The following is a 22,229-nucleotide window of genomic DNA, read 5'->3' on the forward strand; positions in this document are numbered from 1 at the left end:
AAAAGAATAATATTAATCAATGAATTCCATTAGTAATTTTTTATTTTAAGAGAGCGCACATGCTTGGCCGTAAAAATATTTAATAAACTTTAAAAAAAAAAAAAACAATTGCATCAAAAAAAAATCATGAATGCTAAAAGTGTTCTCAATAGACGAATGTTACTATAGCATGAATTCGTATTTGGAAGATGAAACCGAGTAAATTAAAATGCATTTTATATAAATAATGTAAGCAACACAACTAAACTTTTCATAAAATTTAATTATTTTTATTTTGGTATTTTTTTTTTGTTAGACTATAAAAAATTGCCAGCGGCAGTAAGTCCGCCTTTAAGTCATGTGGACCTTTGGTGTATTATTTTGTATTAAAAACAATTTTATATTACGAATAATTAAGATTTATTATCAACAATGTTTGAGTATGTCCGAATGCTTACAGATTGGCTGGATTTCCACATTCCCTTTTCAATAATGTTTTCCCTCTCTGTTGCAATAAATTTAAATATGAATAACTCCCTAGGGAGGAAATCCAGCGGATGCAAGCATTTGGACATACTCAAAAATTGTTGAATTAACTACCCGGTAAAAGAAGAAGTATAAAAATTGGAAAGTTGTTTTCGGGCGTTGCCTAGTAGGTGATTTGGTTGAGCCGGATGAATCTTAACCACATAATAAAGGTTTCAGCTCCATTATTTCATAAAAGTCAACAGATGGAAGAGTTGAGGAAATGTGGATGTTTAAACATGGGCAGAATTGTGTAAGTTACACAGTGTGTAAAGTGGCGACTTAAACCAGCCAATGACAGGTCATAAGCCCTGTAAACGCCTAGACTTCCATATTCCCTTTTCAATAATGTTTTTCTTTTCTGTTGTAATAAATTTAAAGATTTATTGTTATTATTCTTATTCTAATAAAACCCACAAAAATGCCTAAAAGACGACATTTAAAACCGGGTCAAATTTGACCCAAAACCACCACGTGCGTCAGTTCATCGATGAATGGAGTATAGTGGTCAATCCATCGCTAAAGTAAGCTAACCACTATTGAAACTTTGTATTCACAAGTAGTTTAGTGTTTGGTTGTGAATCGAACCTGTAGCATCTGTTCGTGTGCTTTAGTATTACAAATGATTCCTCAGGCGATTAGTAAACTGAACTTTTAACAGCGAAACAAAGTGAAGTTCCTAACTTTTAATATTTCAACTGTTTAATAAGTGATTTATTTTTGTGTGAAAATTTGTGAAAAAAGTTAAAATTATTATTTATTTTAAAATTAGGTAAGTTTTGACTTTTTAGTTGAATTTTTCAAACAAACAAATTACAATTGCTTTATTTAAAAAAAGTCATATTAGCGTTTTTATAATTTACCCAAATATTTAAATTTTTGTGACCATTTTCAACAAGTTGTAAATAACGCACTATTAATAAATGGAAATCTGGTGGGGTTCGAACCTCGGTCCTCTGATCCTTGAGTCCGCAACACTAGCTCCGGGACCACAACCCGATAGCAAACCGTTACGCCGTTTCCTCGTAGGGGTAGGCAGAGAGAGGTTGTACCATTCTAAATTTATTATTTATTTGTTCATGTAATAATATAATGTAATGTAGCAATTTTTATACATAAAATAATTAATAAAATTTATCCAACGATGTCATACAAATGAAACAAGGGGTAAAAAAAGATAAGATTAGCAATGAGGAGAAAAACAGAATTTCAAAACTCATTGTACAAGGGATTGAAGCTGTACAATGAGTTACCTGAAGAAATAAAAGAAATAGAAAAAATCTAAATATTTAAAATTTATTTGAAAAAATATGTTACTTAGAAATTTTGATAAAAAAGATGCAAAAGTATTAACAGTTTATATTAGTTCTTAAGATGTAATGAACTTACTTAATAAAACATAAATAAATAAATATAAAGACACATTAACAAATTATAACAGGGATGGAGAATACCTTAAATAAGGGAATATGGAAGTCAAGGCATTTACAGGGCTTATGACCTGTCATTGGCTGGTTTAAGCGGCCGCTTTACACACTGTGTAACATTCACCATTTTGCTTATGTTTGAACATCCAGATTTTATTTCAATTTAATTTTTTAATTTTTTTTTTTACACCAAACATAAGTGATAAAACAGAGTTTTCAAAAAATAAAGCATAATTACATGGCAATAAAATACATATAAATAGTAAAAATAGTAAACAAAAAATTCCACAAAGGCATGGCCTGTTCTTGGGTATACAAGAAAATGTAAAATAATTTTTGCTCCTATAATAAATAATGGACAGTTTTTGTGTAACATAAGGAAGAAAATGTAAAATATTCTGTAAAAGATTATATGGCATTTTTTTATAGTAATTAAAAAAGGAAATAAAGAATATTAAAAAAAAAACACGAAAATATTCCTTATTATTAAAGGGCAACAAAATAAATCATAGAAAAAAGAGTTCATATCTTTAGTTTGAATCCAGGATAGTGAATGTTTTTTAAAAGAAGGAAAATTTTGAAGGTTTGTAATCAATGAAATATTATCAGTAAAAAAATAATTAAATATTTTTGGGCCTATAAAATATGCATGTCTCTGTGCGAGCCTTGTTTTACAATGTGGTATTTCTAACACACGATTCCTTCTTTAACTTGATCTATTTGAATTACATCAAACATTACTTTAAGTATCAATTTGTGTACATTTATTAGGGGGTTCGTGATAAACCCTGTGTAACCTCCCCGGCCCACTATGCGTTCATACATCTTATCATGCTCGCCCGCCAATTATTTCGACTTCTGACATGTTCATCCTCAAGTATTATTAGATTTGCATCATAAATCTTTTTAGCCGTTCTTTTGCTGTCCATTCGCTCTACACGTGCAAACCATCGCAGAACTCCATTCTTGATTTTGTCGATAATACTTCTCTCAGCTTTACATAATGCACGTAAGGGTGGGCCGGTATTCTTTTTTCCAAATTTTGAAATACATAAAGTCCAAACTGTTGCCTTTTTGATTACTTGGAATGCAAAAAATACCACAAAAAAAATATATGATACTACTTTTGGCCCTCGACCAGAGCTTTTTAAAAAAGTCAATTTTTTGCCCTAAACCGGCTGTCATTTCGAATGTAAGTAAGAAATTATTAAATTTTATAATGTGCAATTAACCTTTTTAAATAAGCTCCAAAGGGCATGAGTTGCATTTTATTTTGTAATAAATGGGTAGGATTGTTTAAATGAGCCATTGTTTATCTCAATATTAGCCAAGCGCTCAACGGAATCAGTTCCGCGAAGTGTAAAATTTTTGCATTTCGGTAGTTTTAAAACATGCTCGAATTTGTAATGTGATTAAGTCATATCTTATTATTTATATCACTACAGAGATGGGTAGTATTTTTGTTTCAAGATTATGGATATTCGAGCGTTTACAGGGCTTATGACCTGTCATAGGTTGGGTTCAAGTGGCCACTTTTATGTAGAATTCTACAACATTCCCCATTCCGCTTATTAGCGAATATCCATATCGGTGACATTTTTGGTTTTTGTATATATGTCATGAAACAAGGAAAGCTTTCGCTAGCGCGTTTGGAGCGCCATCTATGTATTTGATATTGAGGTTAAGGTTAATCTTGAAACAAAAATACTACCCATCTCTGTAGTGATATAAATAATAATATACCTACTCCCCCTTGTGATAAAACCCAGAATTGTGTGTGTATAAATATGTAAATATATATACACATACCAAAAATAATATTGTGTAAGTCATATCTTTACTAACAAAAAATAATTTTATCAATATAGATAATTAACAAAATGTTCAGACAGTTATAAACTTCAAATCTCGGTTGAGGGCCAAAAGTAGCAAGGAATATTTTTTTAAATTATTTTTACACTCAATGTTATCCGAAATGCATCTTTTTAGACCCCTGTCGCTTTGATATCTAAAAAAATAAAAAAACGTCATACATCATCTGCCCCCTCCAATGTACGTATCTCGACATTTGTGCACCAAACAATTGTTTAAAAAAACATTTCATTTATTTAATGAATATGGTGTCCGGGCCGATAAAAATTAGAGCTGTGAATTCTTATTCCTGAGTTCGATTTCCGGCAGGCTGGATGTAAAATATTGGTATTAGAGGTGCTTTTGCACAGCAATATATCAATATTTTTGGACTGGCATCTGAAACGTAAGACTTATCACCATACCTTCCAAGTATCTAAAATGATTTAAATACGGGTTAAATGCGGGTTAGAGAAATGATTATAAAGACCAGTTTCAATACATGTTTTAGTAATATGTATTAAAATTGTTTTTTCACATTAATTTGTTAATAACACCTTTTTTATGCGTATATGTTTTTTTAAAAATATGTTGTTTATTTTTTAAATTATTACTTACTATGTGTGTACTAAACCAGTATAATTTTTGTAAACGCCCTTGGGCATCTTGTAAAATTAAATAAATATTTTTTTTTTTGAAAGAGAGTAGATTTTGTGCTTAGAGAGAGCCTTACACTAAATTATCATTAATATGAGTATCGATTGATTGATTGTATTGATTGATTTTGTAGAACTCCATATTAAAACCTGTACTATTAGAAATCAAACACTGATTTGAGTCTCTAGAACACTTTATTTTATTTTTACAAACATAATATATTTAAAAACAAAAATTTCGTGACAATTGTTTCGCCTTGTTAGGGTATTTTCAAACGAATGTGAAGATTAGATGAATTTAATGTCCTTATAAAGTTGTATAATTCAAGGTACTTAAGTAGAAAATAAAAATAATCTTATGAACTATAGCATGTACATTAATCGTAATTGAGGGAAAAACCAATGGTTAAGGGCGAGGCTAAGTGTTTAATAGGTAATGGGGAATTAAGGTATTTATATTTGAATTTTGGGAAAAATATAACAAAGTAAGTATGTATTTATTGACATACAAGTATGTATTGTGAGATAATTACTGAAGCTTTACAGTTTTATAACTTTAGATAATTGTTGTCGAAAAAATATCATTAATATCATAAATTTTATAGCCTTTTTAAACATTTTCTCGTTACTAATTGTTTTAATAGATAGTGGAAGTAGGTTATAGATTTTAATTGAATAATACTCAAAATCCCTTTGTCCGAAAGTGGTATTAGTTTGTATTTGTGTATTCTATTTTTTTTACTTTCTCTCCTGACAAGTGTTTTTTTATTATTTTCATTTTGAACTTGAGTTCCTTCCATTCAAGAGGTCTCGGGTTCAATTCCCGACATGGTCGATATTAAATATATTGATTTAAAAGGGTATTTTCACACAATAATATTTCATAGTCATGGTAAGATCATCTTACCTTCATGTAACAAAAATGATCAAGATATGCTGCGATTGGTGTATCAATTCAGTGCCCTATGCACCATTAGGTGATGATGATGATGACTTGAGTTAAAATTTTTGAGGAAGTTTTTATCTTCAAATTTAAAAAAAAATATTTTAGATGTTATCTCTTCATTGTAATGTATTTTAATGGAAATAAATTATTTATCGTTATTATTTCTTTTTGGTGCTTATTTTTAAATTAAAAAAAAAACGGCCGTAACTTTTGTTAACACCTAATATAATTTTTATTAAATGATGTTGACCTGGATACATTAAAAATGGATTATTGCGAAAATTGTCAATGTAAAACATAGTTATTAAATTCATTTATAGTTTCGCGAAAATACACGACTTCATATGTTGTAGTTATATTTAATTTTCCACTAAAATAGGTTACTAACCTCGAATTACTTTTGTATTTTTATTTAAATTTTCACCGATACACAGTTAAATACGAAAAATTATTCGCTATCATCTATGCCTACTAAGGTCGGATTTTCATTCATTTGCGATGGGTATGCACAATTGATTACGTGGAAAACCGAATAACTGGTTTTGCGAATAACCGATTCTTTCACTTAGAGAGACCAATGAGGAAGTTCAGTGGTTTTAATCTTATTAGAATTGATAACTTTTAAAATTATTTAGTAAGAACATATTTTATCCGATTCATAAATGTATAACGATGGAATACTGAAAATCTTAATACATAATTTACTATATTTATGGCGATATTTAAAATACTAGATGCAATGTGTACTAGCTGTCATTATCGGGAAGGAAGAGTTACGAAATTTAAAACATATTGAAAATAATAATATAATGATCACATTAAATTTTTATAAAAATACTGTAAAGGACATGAATTTTAGTAACTGAATTTGTTAGAAGTAAACACAGTTTATGCTACCATTTGTGTTTGCAATATGATTATGAGGAAGAATGACAATATCCGACAAAGATCTTCTATATCATTTTCCAAATGCATAATGAAAAGGGCTGTGAAAGTAGTAGACGTATTCAGTTAAACTCATAAAATATTCAAAAAATGAAAATTTAAAAGAGATATTGACAAGCAAACATTGCTTCATTGTATGAACGAAACCAATATGAAAACCTACGTTCTTTATAATGGTTATCGGGTATGTGGAGGAAGAACTTTCACTGCGGTGTTTCACTGTCCTTGGACTGGTACCTGAGGCGTAAGAATGATCATCATCATCAGTGGCGCTACAGCCCGTTTTGGGCCCTGGCTTTCTCCAGAATTTGTCTCCATTTGTCCTTGCACCCCGTGGCTCTTCTCCAGTTCGTCAGGCCAATCGTTCTTATGTCAACTTTGTCAATAATGATAACTTTACTTTTTTATAAAAAAAGATCGGGATAGGCTGCATTAAAAAAAAATCTAATGCACCTTTTAAATCATATTTTTACAATGGATTATTAACTGTTTCAACTAGAATCCTTAAAAAATATTCATAAATTAGTCATTGATGTAATTGTAGACGACGAACTAAAACCAGTAAACATATATATAATACGAGAATATCAGAACTATATCATATACAACCTTCTAAAACGAGACAAGGACAGTCGAGACTAATAAACCAGGGACTGAAATTATACAATAAACTACCAGACAAAACTAAACGAAAGACTCAGACAACCGCTATAAACGGTGTTAAAAATATTACCATTGACAGTGAAATATGAACTTAAACGAGAAAAAATATTTAGTGGAATTTGTGTAATCCATAAGGGTTTAAAATTTAAATTTAAAAAAAAAGTTTTTTTACTAAGTCAGTGTAATCGGTAAAACTTATCATCTTTCCATTTCTTAATTAAATGTTACATAGGGCACTGCATTGGTTCACCAACCGTAGATATCTTAATAACTTTTGTTTCATGAAGTTAAGAGGATTATACTTTCAGGTGCCGGCCCTGGGACTATAAAAAATTCTAGTGTAAAACATCTTCGTAAATAAATATTTCACGAAGACCTTTTGCATGGTAGGTTAAAGCGCTGATCATTTAACCAAGACGCGGACCATGCGCAGGTTCAGTGCTACAGGAAATTGGATACAAAAAATGTTTACTTACACCTGGTAAAAATGAAAACATTTTTAATTGTACGGCGAAGATTCTCTAAAATGTATGCGAAAAAAGAACTACTTTAAATGAAATCACAAGTTCTTATAAATCAACCAATAATAGAGTGTTGTGATAGATTTATGGTTTCCGGGAAGCCAACCCACTAATCAGAACAACTCACAGCAAAGAACTATTGTAAAAAAATACAAAACTTATAAAAATCTTGGCGAGATAATACGATACATATTTTTTTAAGCTTAGTTTGAAAGTATATTAACAAATATAAAAAATCACTAAAATACCTCATTATTACTCGGTTACATTATTAACACTTTCAGTTATTTATAGTCGTTAATTGAAATAATCGAATATTTCGGCAAACATCATTACCTATTGCTGTAACTGTTGATTATGCGCATCACTATTTATCCGGTAACTTATATGTAGATAATGATAGTCAAAAATTGTGACAAAACTATATAGAACATTATTTGTTTGGTATAATACATTAAAAAAATTGTCGGCCTCGTGATGTAATGGTCAGCGCGTCTGTCTACCATGCAATATGTCTCGGGTTCGATTTCCAACAGGGTTGGCATGAAATATTAATTCAATTATTTCATAGTCCCTGGATTGATACATGGAGCGCAAGACTGATCATCTTACCTTCATGTAACAAAAAATATCAGAAACGCTGCGATTGGTGTACCAATGCAGTACCCTATGTACCATTCGGTGCGGAAAGGCAATGATCATGATGATGATAAGTTAACTAGTCTTTTTAGTTACTAATTTTTTTTTTCCACAATGTTCTGAGTATGCCCAAATGTTTGCAGACGGGCTGGATTTCCTCCCTAGAAAGTTATTTAGATCTAAATTGGTTGCAACAGCGAAGGAAAACATTTTTAGGAAGGAAATATGGAAGTCTAGGCATTCACAGGGCTTGTGACCTGTCATTGACTGGTTTAAGTGGCCACTTTACACACTGTGTAATATTCACCATTCTGCCTATGTTTTTATTTATTTATTTTATTTTTTATTTATATTTGGACCTCACGTGTCATGTACAAAGCTACGGTACTCGGAAAAAATCGTTTTTGTTTGTCTTGGAAATGGGATGTTCGATCACTGATTTTGGTTTATTACCTTTATGAGTCCAATCACCATTGTTGCAAAGTTCAAGAACAATGGCGCGTGATAACTACTTTTAACTACGGCGTGAATATCTGTTAAGGATATTCCATCTTTCCTGCATTCTGCTTCAAGATTATGGCGTTCTAAACTGAAAACTGATGTTCGACACTCTGTGAAGAAATATCATCGCATGGACAATAGTCATCATTCCTAAATTTAAACCCATATAAGTAACTTCTCATAGCTCCGTGTCCGGTAAAAATTTGTGTCGTTTCGAAAGTACTTTGGTGATGATGACGGAAGTTTGCTGCATCAGCCAGCGTTGGGAAAAACATTTTAGTGATTTTACCTGCAGAAGAAGCGCGGTAATGATCCTCCCAACGCTGCTGCGTATTTTGTTTTATACAGCGTTAAGCAAAGCTAAGGGTAAATTCTTAGAAGAAAGGTGCCATTCTTTTACAAGTTGCCTATGTTTAAACATCCACATTTCCTCAACTCTTCCATCTGTTGGCTTTTGTGATAACTGCGAAAACATGAAGTCTGAAAGGTGCATAAAATACCTGGGAGTAATCATTGACTGTCAACTTAAATGGACTAATCATCTTGAAGTAATTGTTAATAAACTAAGATATTTAACCCATGCGTTCAAAAGACTAAGTATTTACGCCCAGCTAAATACGATTAAAATGGTATAATATGCACTTGTACAGTCATCGCTTTCCTATGGAATAACTGGATGGGGGGGAACTTACAACAATCATATTAAACCATTAGAAACTGTTCAAAAATTTATATTTAAAATAATGCTTTACAAGAATCGCACTTTTCCCTCTTTCCAATTGTTCCAAGAAGCTAAACTTTTAGATCTAAAACAAATATATTGTTTTCAATGTTTAAAATATATATTTAAGAACCAAAATTTATTTACAAGTAATTCAAATAGATCAAGTCATAGAAGGCATCGTGTGTTAGAAATACCACATTGTAAAACGAGGCTCGCACAGAGACATGCATGTTTTATAGGCCCAAAAATGTTTAATTCTTTTTCTATTGATAATATTTCATTGATTACAAACTTTCGAAATTTTCCTTCTTTTAAAAAACATGCACTATCCTGGATTCAAAATAAAGATATGAACTATTTTTTTCTAGATTTATTTTGTTGCCCTAATAATAAGGAATATTTTTGTGTTTTTTTTAATATGTTTTATTTCCTTTTTTAATTACTATTAAAAAAATTACCATATTATCTTTTACAGAATATTTAATTTTTTCTTTCTTATGTTGTACAAAAAAATTATAACTGTCTATTGTTTATTATAGGAGCTAAAATTCATTGACATTTTCTTGTATACCCACGAACAAGCCAAGCCTTTGTTTTATATTATTATGTTTATCGTAAGAAAAAATAAATAAATAAAAAAATATAAAAAAAAGAGCTGAAACCTTTATCTCGGGGTCGAGATTCATCCGGTTGAACCAATTCACATACTAGGCAACGCCTGAAAACAATTTTACAATTTTTACACATACCAGTCAGTTAATTCAACAATGTTTTGAGTATGTCAAAATATTTGCAGACATGCTGGATTTGAACACTCAAAGGTTAACTCCTTAAATAGTTTTTTTTATCATCGACAACGTAATTAGTGCTATTAAAATCTAATAAGTATAATTGCCATTAACTTTGTGACAAGACAATTTTAAATACTAGGAAATAATAATTGTTACTACCTACGTAATGAAAAAGTGATAAAAATACCTTTATTGCGTTTTAATTATTTCCTCTGGACTTTAAACAGTATATTTCCCAGTCAAACATTTAAAAAAAATCAGAATTTTTTGTTACAATTATTTTATTGTGGAGTCGTTTCATAATAAATAATTTGACAATATTTTAATTGTCTGTCTCCGACTAGATTAAGAATACAGTTCTGCGAGTATTTTTGACTCGACATGTAAAAATTCCAAAAAACGAAATCGAGAGGACAAAAGTCCGCAGGGTAGTGGTCGGCGTATTCGCCTATAATGCTTGGTTCGATTCCTGAGATATTTTTATTACGTCGCTTATTGGCACGTCGGTAGTTATTTGTGATTGAGCTACTGTAGCTATTGTAGCTCAATCACAAATAACTACCGACGTGCCAATAAGCGATGTGATAACAATATCTCACCATGGTTGTTTATCGTATTCGCGATCACAATGCAACATCCGTGAACATCTAATTATTAAATGTCAAAATATTTACGTTTTGCGATGTATGATCCTGCTGCGCAATCACATATTTGAATTTGTACCGGTGTAAATATGTAAAATATTCCAAAACTACTATTTTCATTTATTTATTTATTTATTATTTATTCATGCTTCATGGTTGGCAAGCCAAATATCAAGAAAAGCAGTCGCCATAGCAATTGTAATTTAATTTTCTCTTTTTTCTATTAGACACTCCTTACTATTTTGCAAATGCAATATATTGATGTTTTTTTCGAGAAAACACCGATTTTTCTCTAGCGAACTTTATTAATTTACGAGGAAAACAAAAAACGAACCGATCCGACCGTTTACTTAGAGATTACACACGCGTTGACTTATGACTGCGATAACTCAAGCATGTTCATTTTTAACAATGTTTGAGTATGTCCAAATGATTGCAGACTGGCTGGAATTCCTCCCTAGGGAGTTGTTCATATTTACATTTATTTCAACAGAGAGAGAAAACATTTTTGAGAAGGGAATAAGGAAGTCTAAGCATTTACAGGACTTATGACCTGTCATTGGACGGAAGAGTTGAGGAAATGTGGATGTTCAAACATTGGCAGAATGGTGAATGTTACATAGTGCGTAAAGTGGCCACTTTAACCAGCCAATGACAGGTCATAATCCCTGTAAATGCCTAGACTTCCATATTCACTTCTCAAAAATGGTTTCCCTCTCTGTTGAAATAAATTTTAATATGTTCGTTTTTGTTCATTGTGATCCCTCAAATGTTTAGGATGTTTTTAAGCACGTCGATAGTTATTTGTGATTGAGCTACGGATTAGTGTAGTTTAATAATGTGCATACTTCCAGTTTCCATTATGTTTTATCCCAACTCAATACAGAGCTTTTAGCCTCATAGATTTATGGATACGTTTTATTTTTTCTTGTAATATACGAGTATATGTATTTGAATTAATATAATAAAAAAATATGTCAAAAGCTTTGTGAATGCCGAGTTTAAATTAAAAGTACTCAATCTCTATGTTAATATATGTAGATGATTTTAATTAAAGTCATCACATTAACTCAAATAAAATATTGTTTAATCTTACTGGCTGTGATTTAATTATATATTGAAATTCATGTTATGAAAAACCTTTTCTTTTAAATTAACGTGGTTGATAAGCAAAACGATGTTTACAAAATAATGAATATTTTCTAGGTTATTTTAAATTATGTTTGTGTATTCACATATTCTTGTTTACGTATACAAGGTGTTCTTTAAACCCTGTCACATCCGAAACCACGATGATCAGTATGAGCAAGAAGACATATTGGCTCATTAAAATAAATTCTTAGAACGGCTAAAATCTTAAAATATAAAATGTAGAAAAAAATAAATGGTTGCTTACTTCTGCAGGGTAGAAACGAGGAGGGGGAGTCTGATACACCGCCAACCGCACGGCCGCGGCAATACTATGCCTTTTTCAGGGCTAATATTACAAACAAAATAGTTTATTTAAAAAAAAATCTTCAGACTTAATATTTTTTAAATATGCTTATTTGTCTTCTTGCCTATACTGATCATCGTGGTTTGGGATGTGACAGAGTTTAGAGAACATCTGTATAGATTTGAAGAACAATCACGATACTATAGGTGAAAATATTTTTAAAATTATTATCTAATTAATTAAGGCTGTAGTTTGATAACAAGTAAGGCAATTTTCCATTTTTTTTCATTTTAAAACGCAGTTCTTTCAAAATTGCGTATTTAAAAAATATAGTTTAAAACATTACATAAAAATTATTATCATTTTAAAAGGTATTTCTAAATATAATTACTTTTCAACCGCCAGATTACGCCTCTTAAAATTTAGAGTTAACTTAGGGACATTGGTACCAGTTGCGAACGATAATAGTTTTTATAGGTAAGATACAAAAAATGGTCATAAATTTTTACCTACATATAATAATATGTAAGTAATATTATAAACAGCAATTTTTTTTGCGGTCTATGTTGGCCTCGTGGTGTAGTAGTCAGCGCGTTTACCTGCCATGCAAGAGGTCTCGGGTTCGATTTCCGACATGGTTAATAAGAAATATTTATTTAAAAGAGTGTTTTCACACCAGAATATTTTATTGTCCCTGGACTGGAACCTGAAGCGTAAGACTGATCATCTTACCATCATGGGACAAAAATGATCAAGATACGCTGCGATTGGTGTACCAATGCAATGCCCTATGCACCATTAAGTGCGGAAAGGTAATGATGATTAGGATGATTTTTTTTCCTCATGTGCACAATATCATCTTTCTGCTATTTGAATACGTCCAAATGTTCGTAGACAAAGCTAAATTTATTGTAACATAAAGAAAAAGCATTTTTTAAGGAGAATACGGAAGACTAGGCATTTATAGGGCTTCTGACGTGTCATTTCACATGTATTTTGATCAAGAAAATAATATTCATCATCATCATACCCTCATCTGCACCCGGCACTGCATTGTTCAATAAATACAACAATGCATTAATAATATTGACTTTAACTCAGTAAGCACAATCCGAGATCTTGGAATCACATTTGACTCACGTTTAACTTTTTCCAATCACTTCAATATTGTTAAATTAAAGAGAAATCTTTACAAATGCTGGGCTTCATACACAGAATATCCAAGCCATTTAGAAATGCAGAATCAATAATTCGTTTATATAATTCTCTTGTACGTAGCAAGTTGGAATTTGGAAGTATTGTTTGGTCACCTCATTATGTGATTTATAAAAATATAATTGAAACTGTACAGAAAAAAATTCTTCGTTCTTTGTCGTAATACTTCAATGTTATGAAGAGCGCTTGGAGTATTTTAAAATTGAAAAGTTAGAAACTAGGAGACAAATTATAGGTATGATCTACTTGTACAATATAATTCACAATAATGTTGATTCAGTGTTTTGTGTTGAAAATGTGTCATTGTACGTTCCCGTAGGCGTCTGAGATCACCTGATACATTTTACTTTCCAATTTTTACAAACAATATGGCACATTTTAACCCTCTTGCAAGTATGTTAAGACTATATAACAAAATGGAAAAAAAAGTCAACATTGACATTTATCATGATATAGCAAATAATTATAAAAAAAATTAACTTTGTATCTTAAATCAAATGCCTTATTTTTGTGTATGTAAATTAATTTCAGTCTATTTTATCATATCTTATAAGTTTTTTATTTCTCTTTTCTTTTCTTAAAAAAAAAATAAAAAATATAGTTTCTTAAGTTTAACTAAATTTTATTTCTTTAACTTAATCTTTATTCTTATCTTTCACTAAACTTAATCTTTATTATTACTTAAATTGATTTTACACACTTATTTTATATAATTCATGAGAGATGGTGGAGTTCTATAATTGAGAATATGTATATAGAATGTTAGTAATGCGTACTTAAAAAATGTATGTATTTTATGTATTCTTGTTGAACTTCCAAATAAATAAAAAAATACAGTGCCCTATGCATTTTAACGTGACGTATCTCGTTCATCTGTTGCTAGAAGGTAATGTGATCAGTCTTACGCTTAGGTGCCCGTCCAATAACAATGAAATATTTCAGTGAAAATCACATTTCAAACAAATATTTCATGTTGACTCTCCAAGAAATCGAATCTAGGACCTCAAGCAAGGAAAGCGAACGTGCCAACCACTGCACTACGAAGCGTACTTCCCTTCAGGCGATTCCTTTTTTCAGGATTTTTACCTGAGAGTAGCCATCGAGTCAAAAACACTCGTCCAGGATTCTGGTTCTGTTTCCCACTCAGAACTGTATTCTTCTTTCGCCGGGACACTGACAAAATGAAATAAAACCTTAAGGGCTTAAAACCTGTCATTGGCTGGTTTAAGTGGCTACTTTACACACTGTGTAACATTCACCATTCTGCCCATATTTGAACATCTAACATCAGGTCATAAACCCTGTAGATGCCTAGACTTCTATATTACCTTATTTAAAATGTTCTTCGTCTCTGTTGTAATATGTTAATGTTAACAGCTCCCGTGGGAGTTGAATCTAGTTCTTGTCTACAAAAATTTGGACAACCTCAAAATATTGTTGATAAAGTTAATATTTCGACATAGGATCATAATTGATCATATTTTTACAATTAATTTTCCACGGACTATTCTTGCCATCTATCGGAGAAAACTTGAACTGAATTAGTTATAATTTTCCTCGCCAGAGTTAGTAACATTTAGGGGTTGTTTCAGTCACTGAAAATATCGTAATGATTTCGAAAAGCTTTATTTCAATAGTGCAATTATTTTTTCTAATTTTCTTTGGTTATTGTTTAAAATTACCGACGCTATGTGAACTGTACGTTGTAATTACGGCTGAGTAAAAATATATTATAATTTACATAACATAAGACGGTGTTGTATGATACAGAAATAGAATCAGCTGTCACTCGAAATGCTTTGTTTACGTTTTCAAAGTCAAACGAGACTTTTCCATTTTTTTTTCGTTACATTTAAACTTATAATTATAATTGTAATTTTAATAACATTGTAATGAAGATTCGAGGTTATTTATAGGTGAGTATGTTATATTTTATAATGTCTGCAATGATTTTTGTCTCAAAATAAGTTGCTGATTCACCTAAATTTAATAGTTATTTAGCTCGATTGTGAAATCATCTCCCATCCACTATCAAATATGTTTCTACAGTAGCTTCATTTAAACACGCCTGAAGAAACATCTCCTTTCTCTTCCTTAATCTCTCTTCTTTCTTTCATTGAAGACTTGTATCGATATTAGTTACTTTATATATTTATTTTATTAGTTAAACAAACAGTATGTACACAAATATTGCCAATGTCTTTGTATATGAGTGTAAGACACTCATGCACACACCAAAAAAATTGTTTACACTTAATACAATAATTTAAATTATGTTCAATATAATTCATGTAAAAGAAAAGAAATGAAAAAATGTGTACGTAATAACAAAGTTAAATATCTTCTTCTCTTAAAATTTCTATAATTTTTGACCTAAATTTACATACATTGTCACAAAAAATATATTGTTTTATTAGTCACGTATTCTAGGTATTGTAGATTGTTTAAAATAGTTTGTTGACGCGTTTTCTGTGTAGAAGTAGTCAGTCTAGATATATGTTTGTAAACATATCGACTTGTATTTTGTAACATTATTTATATATACTTTTTTATGGTTACATATTTCAATTTTAATTGCAGCAAATTACGTTTTATCAATTAAACAATATGTTTAATGAGATTCGCCACTTCAAAGTTCGTCAACATATATTAACAACAGTAGCGGTCCTAACGTGCTTCCTTGAGGAACACCATAATCAAACTTAGCAGCATCATTAGTTCGTTTTTAATTTTAACTTTCTGTGATCTAATGCTATTATAGCAACAATTATAAAAAACTTTTTTGTTTTTTAATATAAAACATTTCTTTTTTTTTCAGAAGATGTCCTAGAGTCAAGAGGACACAGCATTAAGATTTCACTCAAGAAAATACAAAATTCACAATGTGCCTAAGCAGATGACATCTAGTGTGAATTTAAAAAAGAATTCAAATTTGAGAAAAGTGCTTTGGTTCTGAGTTTTGTGACGTGCGTCTGAAAAGTTTTTTTTTTAAATTTCAAGATGGCGATGGCTCAAAGTGCTTTGATTGTGGATTATATTGTGTTTATAATATTTATTGTGGGAAGTACATTATGGCCACTGTGGAGCAAGGTGAAAACACCACAGACAAAAGAGAATTATGTATTTGCTACGGGAGGAGGGATCTCCATGGCCGCCATGATGTTGTCTATTGCTAGAGGAACTCTTGGAGTGAGGTCTTTTCTTGGTGAGTCATATTTTCCTTGATTATTTTTTTTATTTCAGGAGTGTGGGGTTCAAAGTCCATAGTCGATAACACACACGCGCTAAATAAGTCCACCTGAAATATAGTCATGACTCCAAGAAGCAAGTCAGCGTTTTCTATTGAATTCAATTTACTATATTCTGCAAAATACAAGATCAACGTTCTGTAGTACATTAACATCGTCCTTAATGGTAGGGGAGATATAAAAAAAACAAAGGAACGTTGCCTATAAAGAGACCCAGGGCGCAGTCAACGCCCAGTTCAGTCCAGTAAAGTTCAGTCAGTTGTATGAAGTTCAAACGCAGTTACTTCAACTCCTCATCGCCGTAACGCCCGTGCGACAGAATGAATTATTTATTCGCCATGTAATAAATGCACGCATTAAACTATAACATCGTCTTCTTTGTCCATCACCAACTGGGACGGGACGACCTCACAAAATCCTACAGAAGTATGGAAGCAAAACATATAATATCACGGTGTAGCGAGATTAGAGACTTGGGAGTTATTTTTGATAGTAGATTGTTGTTTGGCTCTCACATAAATTCTATTGTTGAAAAAGCTTACCAAATGCTGGGCTTCATTTTAAGAATTTCCAAACCCTTTAAAAAACCAAATACATTGAAGACTTTATACAACACTTTTGTACGCAGTAACTTGGAGTTTGCATCCGTTGTACAATACATAACAAACATTGAAAGGATTGAAAATTTTCAACTAAATGTAATTCTGTAATTCGTTTATATTGTAATATTTATTTTTATTTTTTTCATACAGTTTCGAGAAACTTTGCAGTACATTTTAATGCGCTAATTTTTACCGCGCGCAAGAAAACATTTTTTAATTTCCAATTTCCCGTAGTGTTGAACTTCCTCATTTTCGTAAAAACGGCATAATTTGTTTACTTTTTGCGCGTTTTACTTGAATCGTGCAGGTATGGACATATCCCCTACAATACATCACATACAAATAATATTTATACAAAGACAACTACAACCAATACAACCTAATACCACATTCGGACAAAGGGATTTTGAGTATTTCACTATCTATAAAAACAATTAGTAACGAGAAAATGTTCAAAGAGGCTATAAAAAAGGGATAGTGGAGCTAGATAAAAGTAAAATGGATTGACTCATCGCCCAAACCAATATTGAATCAAGTACTCCACAAATGTATAGCTTATGTTATGTTTTCATTCTTTTATTGTGCGTGTTGTAATGTAAATAATATATCAACAATATTTTGAGTTTGTCCAAATTTTTGTAGACAAGGACTGGATTCAACTCCCTGAGGAGCTGTTTATATTAACATATTACAACAGAGATGAAGAACATTAAAGATAAGATAATATAGAAGTTCAGGCATCTACAGGGCTTATGACCTGTCAATGGCTGGTGCCACATACCAGCCATTGACAGGTCATAAGCCCTGTAGATGCCTGAACTTCTATATTACCTTCTCTTTAACGTTCTTCACCTCTGTTGTAATATGTTTAGTAAATAATATAGATGTACATAAATTAATTATAAATATAAATACGTAGTGTTTAAAACTGTCTGAACATTTTGTTATTTTTTTCTGTTTATTAGTGAGTCTTCTTTGTTTATTCTCAAATGTAAAAATATTTTAAAAAGTATATTGTTAAGTGCCGTCAGTACGGGTAACCCCACCCCAGTGAGGTCACATTATTTTATCATCAACTAGAGTTTATAATGAAAAATATATGAATAAATCGATAAATAGTGAGAAACACAGGTAAGTGCATTCATAAAAACACTGGCTTCCTGTTTTAATCTTAATATTTTTTCGGATGTCCCGTTATCCGCAACCAGTTTTGATAAAATAAAATAACTTATGCCAATAATAAATACAATATACAGAGTATGTAAAGTACGCACGGTGGACATTATTTGACATCCAATAAAAAAATTAAAACAACAAATAACAATCCTGTTTTAAAAATATGTTTCCCACCGAAAGGTCTCCAAAAGAATGAGTAACAAATAAATAAAAATAAATAAAAAAACAAATAAAATATTTTCCTTAAAATATAGATTGATTAGAATGACAGCTGTCAAACTAATTTCATTAGTGATGGGAAATTACTGATCGCTGATCAAATCGATTTTATCAGTTATTTCATGCAATCATGAAGCTCCGTTTCCGCAAATTGATAAAAAAAACGCAAAAACAAGCCTTTTATTTTTGTTGAATACAATTATTTACCAAAAATAAGACATTTATACTTTTTTCGTGGACATTATCAAACGAACTATTTTTTTATTCGATCAAATTACATTGATCAATTTGTCCCATCTCTAACGTTTTTGCAAAATGATGTAACCTTGTAAGAACGTCGTTAATAATAAGGTTAATATTAGTTTTTTTTTAGTTTTAAAGCTGATTTTATATTTTTATGTTGATTAATATGTCAAGAATTGTATTAAAAAATAAATTAATTCACCAAATACAAATGATTTTTCGTGTGTCAATATAAATCATTCCTTCGACATTCCTACAAAGTTATGTCGTCATTTTTTCTGACAACTGTCATTCTAATCATTTAAAAAATATATATATCTATTTATTTATTTTTTTATAAAAAGAAATATTTGCGTTCTTATGATTTACCCAAATATTTAATTTTGAGGGCCATTTTCAACGAGTTGTAAATAACTCACTAATAGAAAATAGAATCAAGTTGGGGTAGAGTGACATTCGAGCCACAGACCTTCGGTCCGTGAGTCCGAGACACTAGCCACAGGACCACAACCCGATCATTTTAAGGAATATAATAAACTAACGGACCCGACAGACGTTGTCCTGCTCGGACGTTGTTTTGCGAATAAAACTTTTCATTGATAGGTACTTGTTTGTGGTTCAATTCCAAAACATGAGATAATTTATTTTCAAATATAGAATTCTTTTTGCAAATGTCTAAATCAGCTCTTCTCGCCAACAGGGGTGCACTTTATTTATGAATGCGAATTCCAAAAATGTATTGAATGTCAGTTAATATTATTTTAGTATTTCCAAAAATCCAGCAAAAAGAAATAAATGGGAAGAAGTTATAAGGAATGTAAGGAAAGAATCTGATTGGGATCCATAAAAGGGAATGTTGTTTAAAAAAAATCAAAAACGAACTTTTTTAAATACAAAAAAACAACATCCTCCCATTTTTTTTATATGCATTCTCGTCGAATGCAACCCCGGTGGGTCGATAAAAAATGATTTATGCTTCTAACTTTGTATTACAGATTTGATTGAAAATTATAATGATAATAATATCTACGAACACGCGCAGCGCAAAAATCTTCATTTTACCGAAAACCACACGTAAATCGGTTAAGCCGCTTAGAAGAAGTTCAGTGACATCACACGTACGGAGGAATTATATATAGAGGTAAACTCGGTTCTGCAGCACTGAAATAAAAAAAAGGTAAATGAAAAAAAAACTAAATAAAATATTAACATATAACAACAGAGATGAAGAACATTTTAGAAAAGGTAATACAGTAGTCTAGGCATCTACAAGGCTTATGATCTGTCAGTGGCTGGTTTAAGCGGCTACTTTACATACTGTTCACCATTCTGCCCATATTTGAACATCTATATTCCTTCAATTCTTTCATCTGTTGATGTTTGTGAAGTTAAAGAGCTGAAACCTTTATTTATGCGGGAGAGATTCATCTCATTGAATTATTTCACCTACATACTAGGCAAAGCCTGAAAAATTTTTTTTTTCAATTTCTATATAGGTTTTTCATCATTTCATAGGCATCTTCATGGACCAAGTAGATTTATCAACAATAGTTAGAGTTTGTCCAAATTTTTGTAGACAAGGACTGGATTCAACTCCCCGGGGAGCTGTTTATATTAACACATTACTACAGAGATGAAGAACATTTTAGAGAAGGGAATTAAGGTCATAAGCCCTGTAGATGCCTAGACTACTATATTACTTTCTCTAAAGTGTTCTTTATCTCTGTTTATCACAGCTCCCCAGGGCGTTGAATCCACTCCTTGTCTACAAAAATTTGGACAAACTTAAAATATTGTTGAAACAAAATATATTTTAAAAATAAAATAAATGTAGTTAATAACCATAAAATGAAATAAAATAAAATAAAATAAGGTTAAATAAAGATATTTGATAATTATAAAGATATTTGATATTTGATAATAATAATATAAGATAATTGAATTGAATTAAATTATTAAGTAACTAAAATTATTTTTATTTAATTAAAAAGTTAATCAAATTGGATTGGGATGGATTGAATTGAGTTGAGTTGAGTTGAATTAAATTAAATTAAAATCATTTTATTTACGATAATTTGAAACATGTTCCCTTTTAAAAACTTTTTTTACTGGATTGAAATTTTATTTATTATTTATTTAATGATTTTTATTGTATTATATTATTTTTACATCTTATGGTCAATGTTTACACTTATATCTTGGACCCAAATCCTTTACAGTCTGCCAAAAAATATTCGTGACATATTAAAACATTCCAAATTCAAGCAGAAAATAAAAAATATGTTAATGGTCAGAAATGGAATAAACCCGGAAACTATGGTCACCCTATAATTCCCATAATCCAAGCTACCTACACTTAGTTGATACTTGTAACAATATTTGTATTTGAATTAAATTATTTTCTGTATGTTATCTATGCAAAAAGTCTAAAACAATTCAAAGTGTAACGAGATATAACAATAAAATAAAATTTTAAAATGTCTTCCTCGGAACGAGTTTTTCCAGTAAGGAATGCATTGTTAAATCAATTATGTAATATATTTTTGTGAAGTATTAATTAATAAAAATATAAATAATTTTTGATGTTTAAAATAGTTGAATTTTATGCTTCTGCTTTGTAATGGATTATGTAAGATTATTATTTATTATATTTATATAAGATATACAAAAGTCTACAATGTATGCAAGAAAAGCGATTTGCTTATAAATGTAGATAAATCGAAAGTGATGGTTTTTGAAAGGGATGAAAATATAACTAAATGTGAGATCAGTGTGAACGGAGATATTCCGAATCAGGTAGAAGAATTTGTGTATCTGGGAAGTATGCTTACTTGGGATGGCAAGGAGGGTAAGTGCCGGGAGCATGGTGAACGGTGCACTGAAATCTACTTTTGCAAACAAATGTTTATCGCAGGGGGCTAAACAAGCAGTTCACAATGAAGTTCTAGTGCCAATTCTAATGTATGGGAGCGAAGTATGGAATTGGAAAAATTATGATTAAAGTAGTTTAAATGCTGTTGAAATGCGATCCCTCAAGCTAATGTGTGGTAAATTGATGTATTAAAGGTGCACAAATGTCGAGATCCGTGAACTGTCTAAGGCGGAGACATGCATTATCGACAGAATCCAGAAAGGAGCTCTGCGTTGGTTTGGACATGTAGAGCGAATGGACAGCGAAAGAATGATCTACGACGGGAATGTTGATGGATGCAGAAAACGAGGAAGACCAAGAAAGACATGGCACGATCAAGTCCATCAAATATTTGAAGATGGACATGT

The 22,229-nt window shown here is 30.8% G+C and overlaps 1 protein-coding gene across 2 annotated transcripts in view; it reads left to right on the top strand.

Annotated features, from left to right (window-relative positions):
• Positions 1-1,053: 1,053 nt before the first annotated feature.
• The window catches only part of LOC148271360 (sodium/iodide cotransporter), a 43,496-nt gene continuing 22,320 nt past the window's right edge, over positions 1,054-22,229 (top strand). The window contains exons 1-2 of one of the 2 annotated variants that reach the window (XM_088241488.1): positions 1,054-1,276; positions 16,281-16,667. In XM_088241488.1, the coding sequence (XP_088097614.1) occupies positions 16,463-16,667 (205 nt within the window). In that variant the 5' untranslated portion in view covers positions 1,054-1,276; positions 16,281-16,462. The remainder of the gene's footprint in view (positions 1,277-16,280; positions 16,668-22,229) is intronic. The other variant, XM_088241489.1, reaches the window with a different exon arrangement.

Source organism: Micrasema longulum, unplaced genomic scaffold (assembly GCF_059751315.1).
Source record: "Micrasema longulum isolate JH-2025_06_02 unplaced genomic scaffold, ASM5975131v1 h1tg002913l, whole genome shotgun sequence".
NCBI classification, from domain to species: domain Eukaryota; kingdom Metazoa; phylum Arthropoda; class Insecta; order Trichoptera; family Brachycentridae; genus Micrasema; species Micrasema longulum.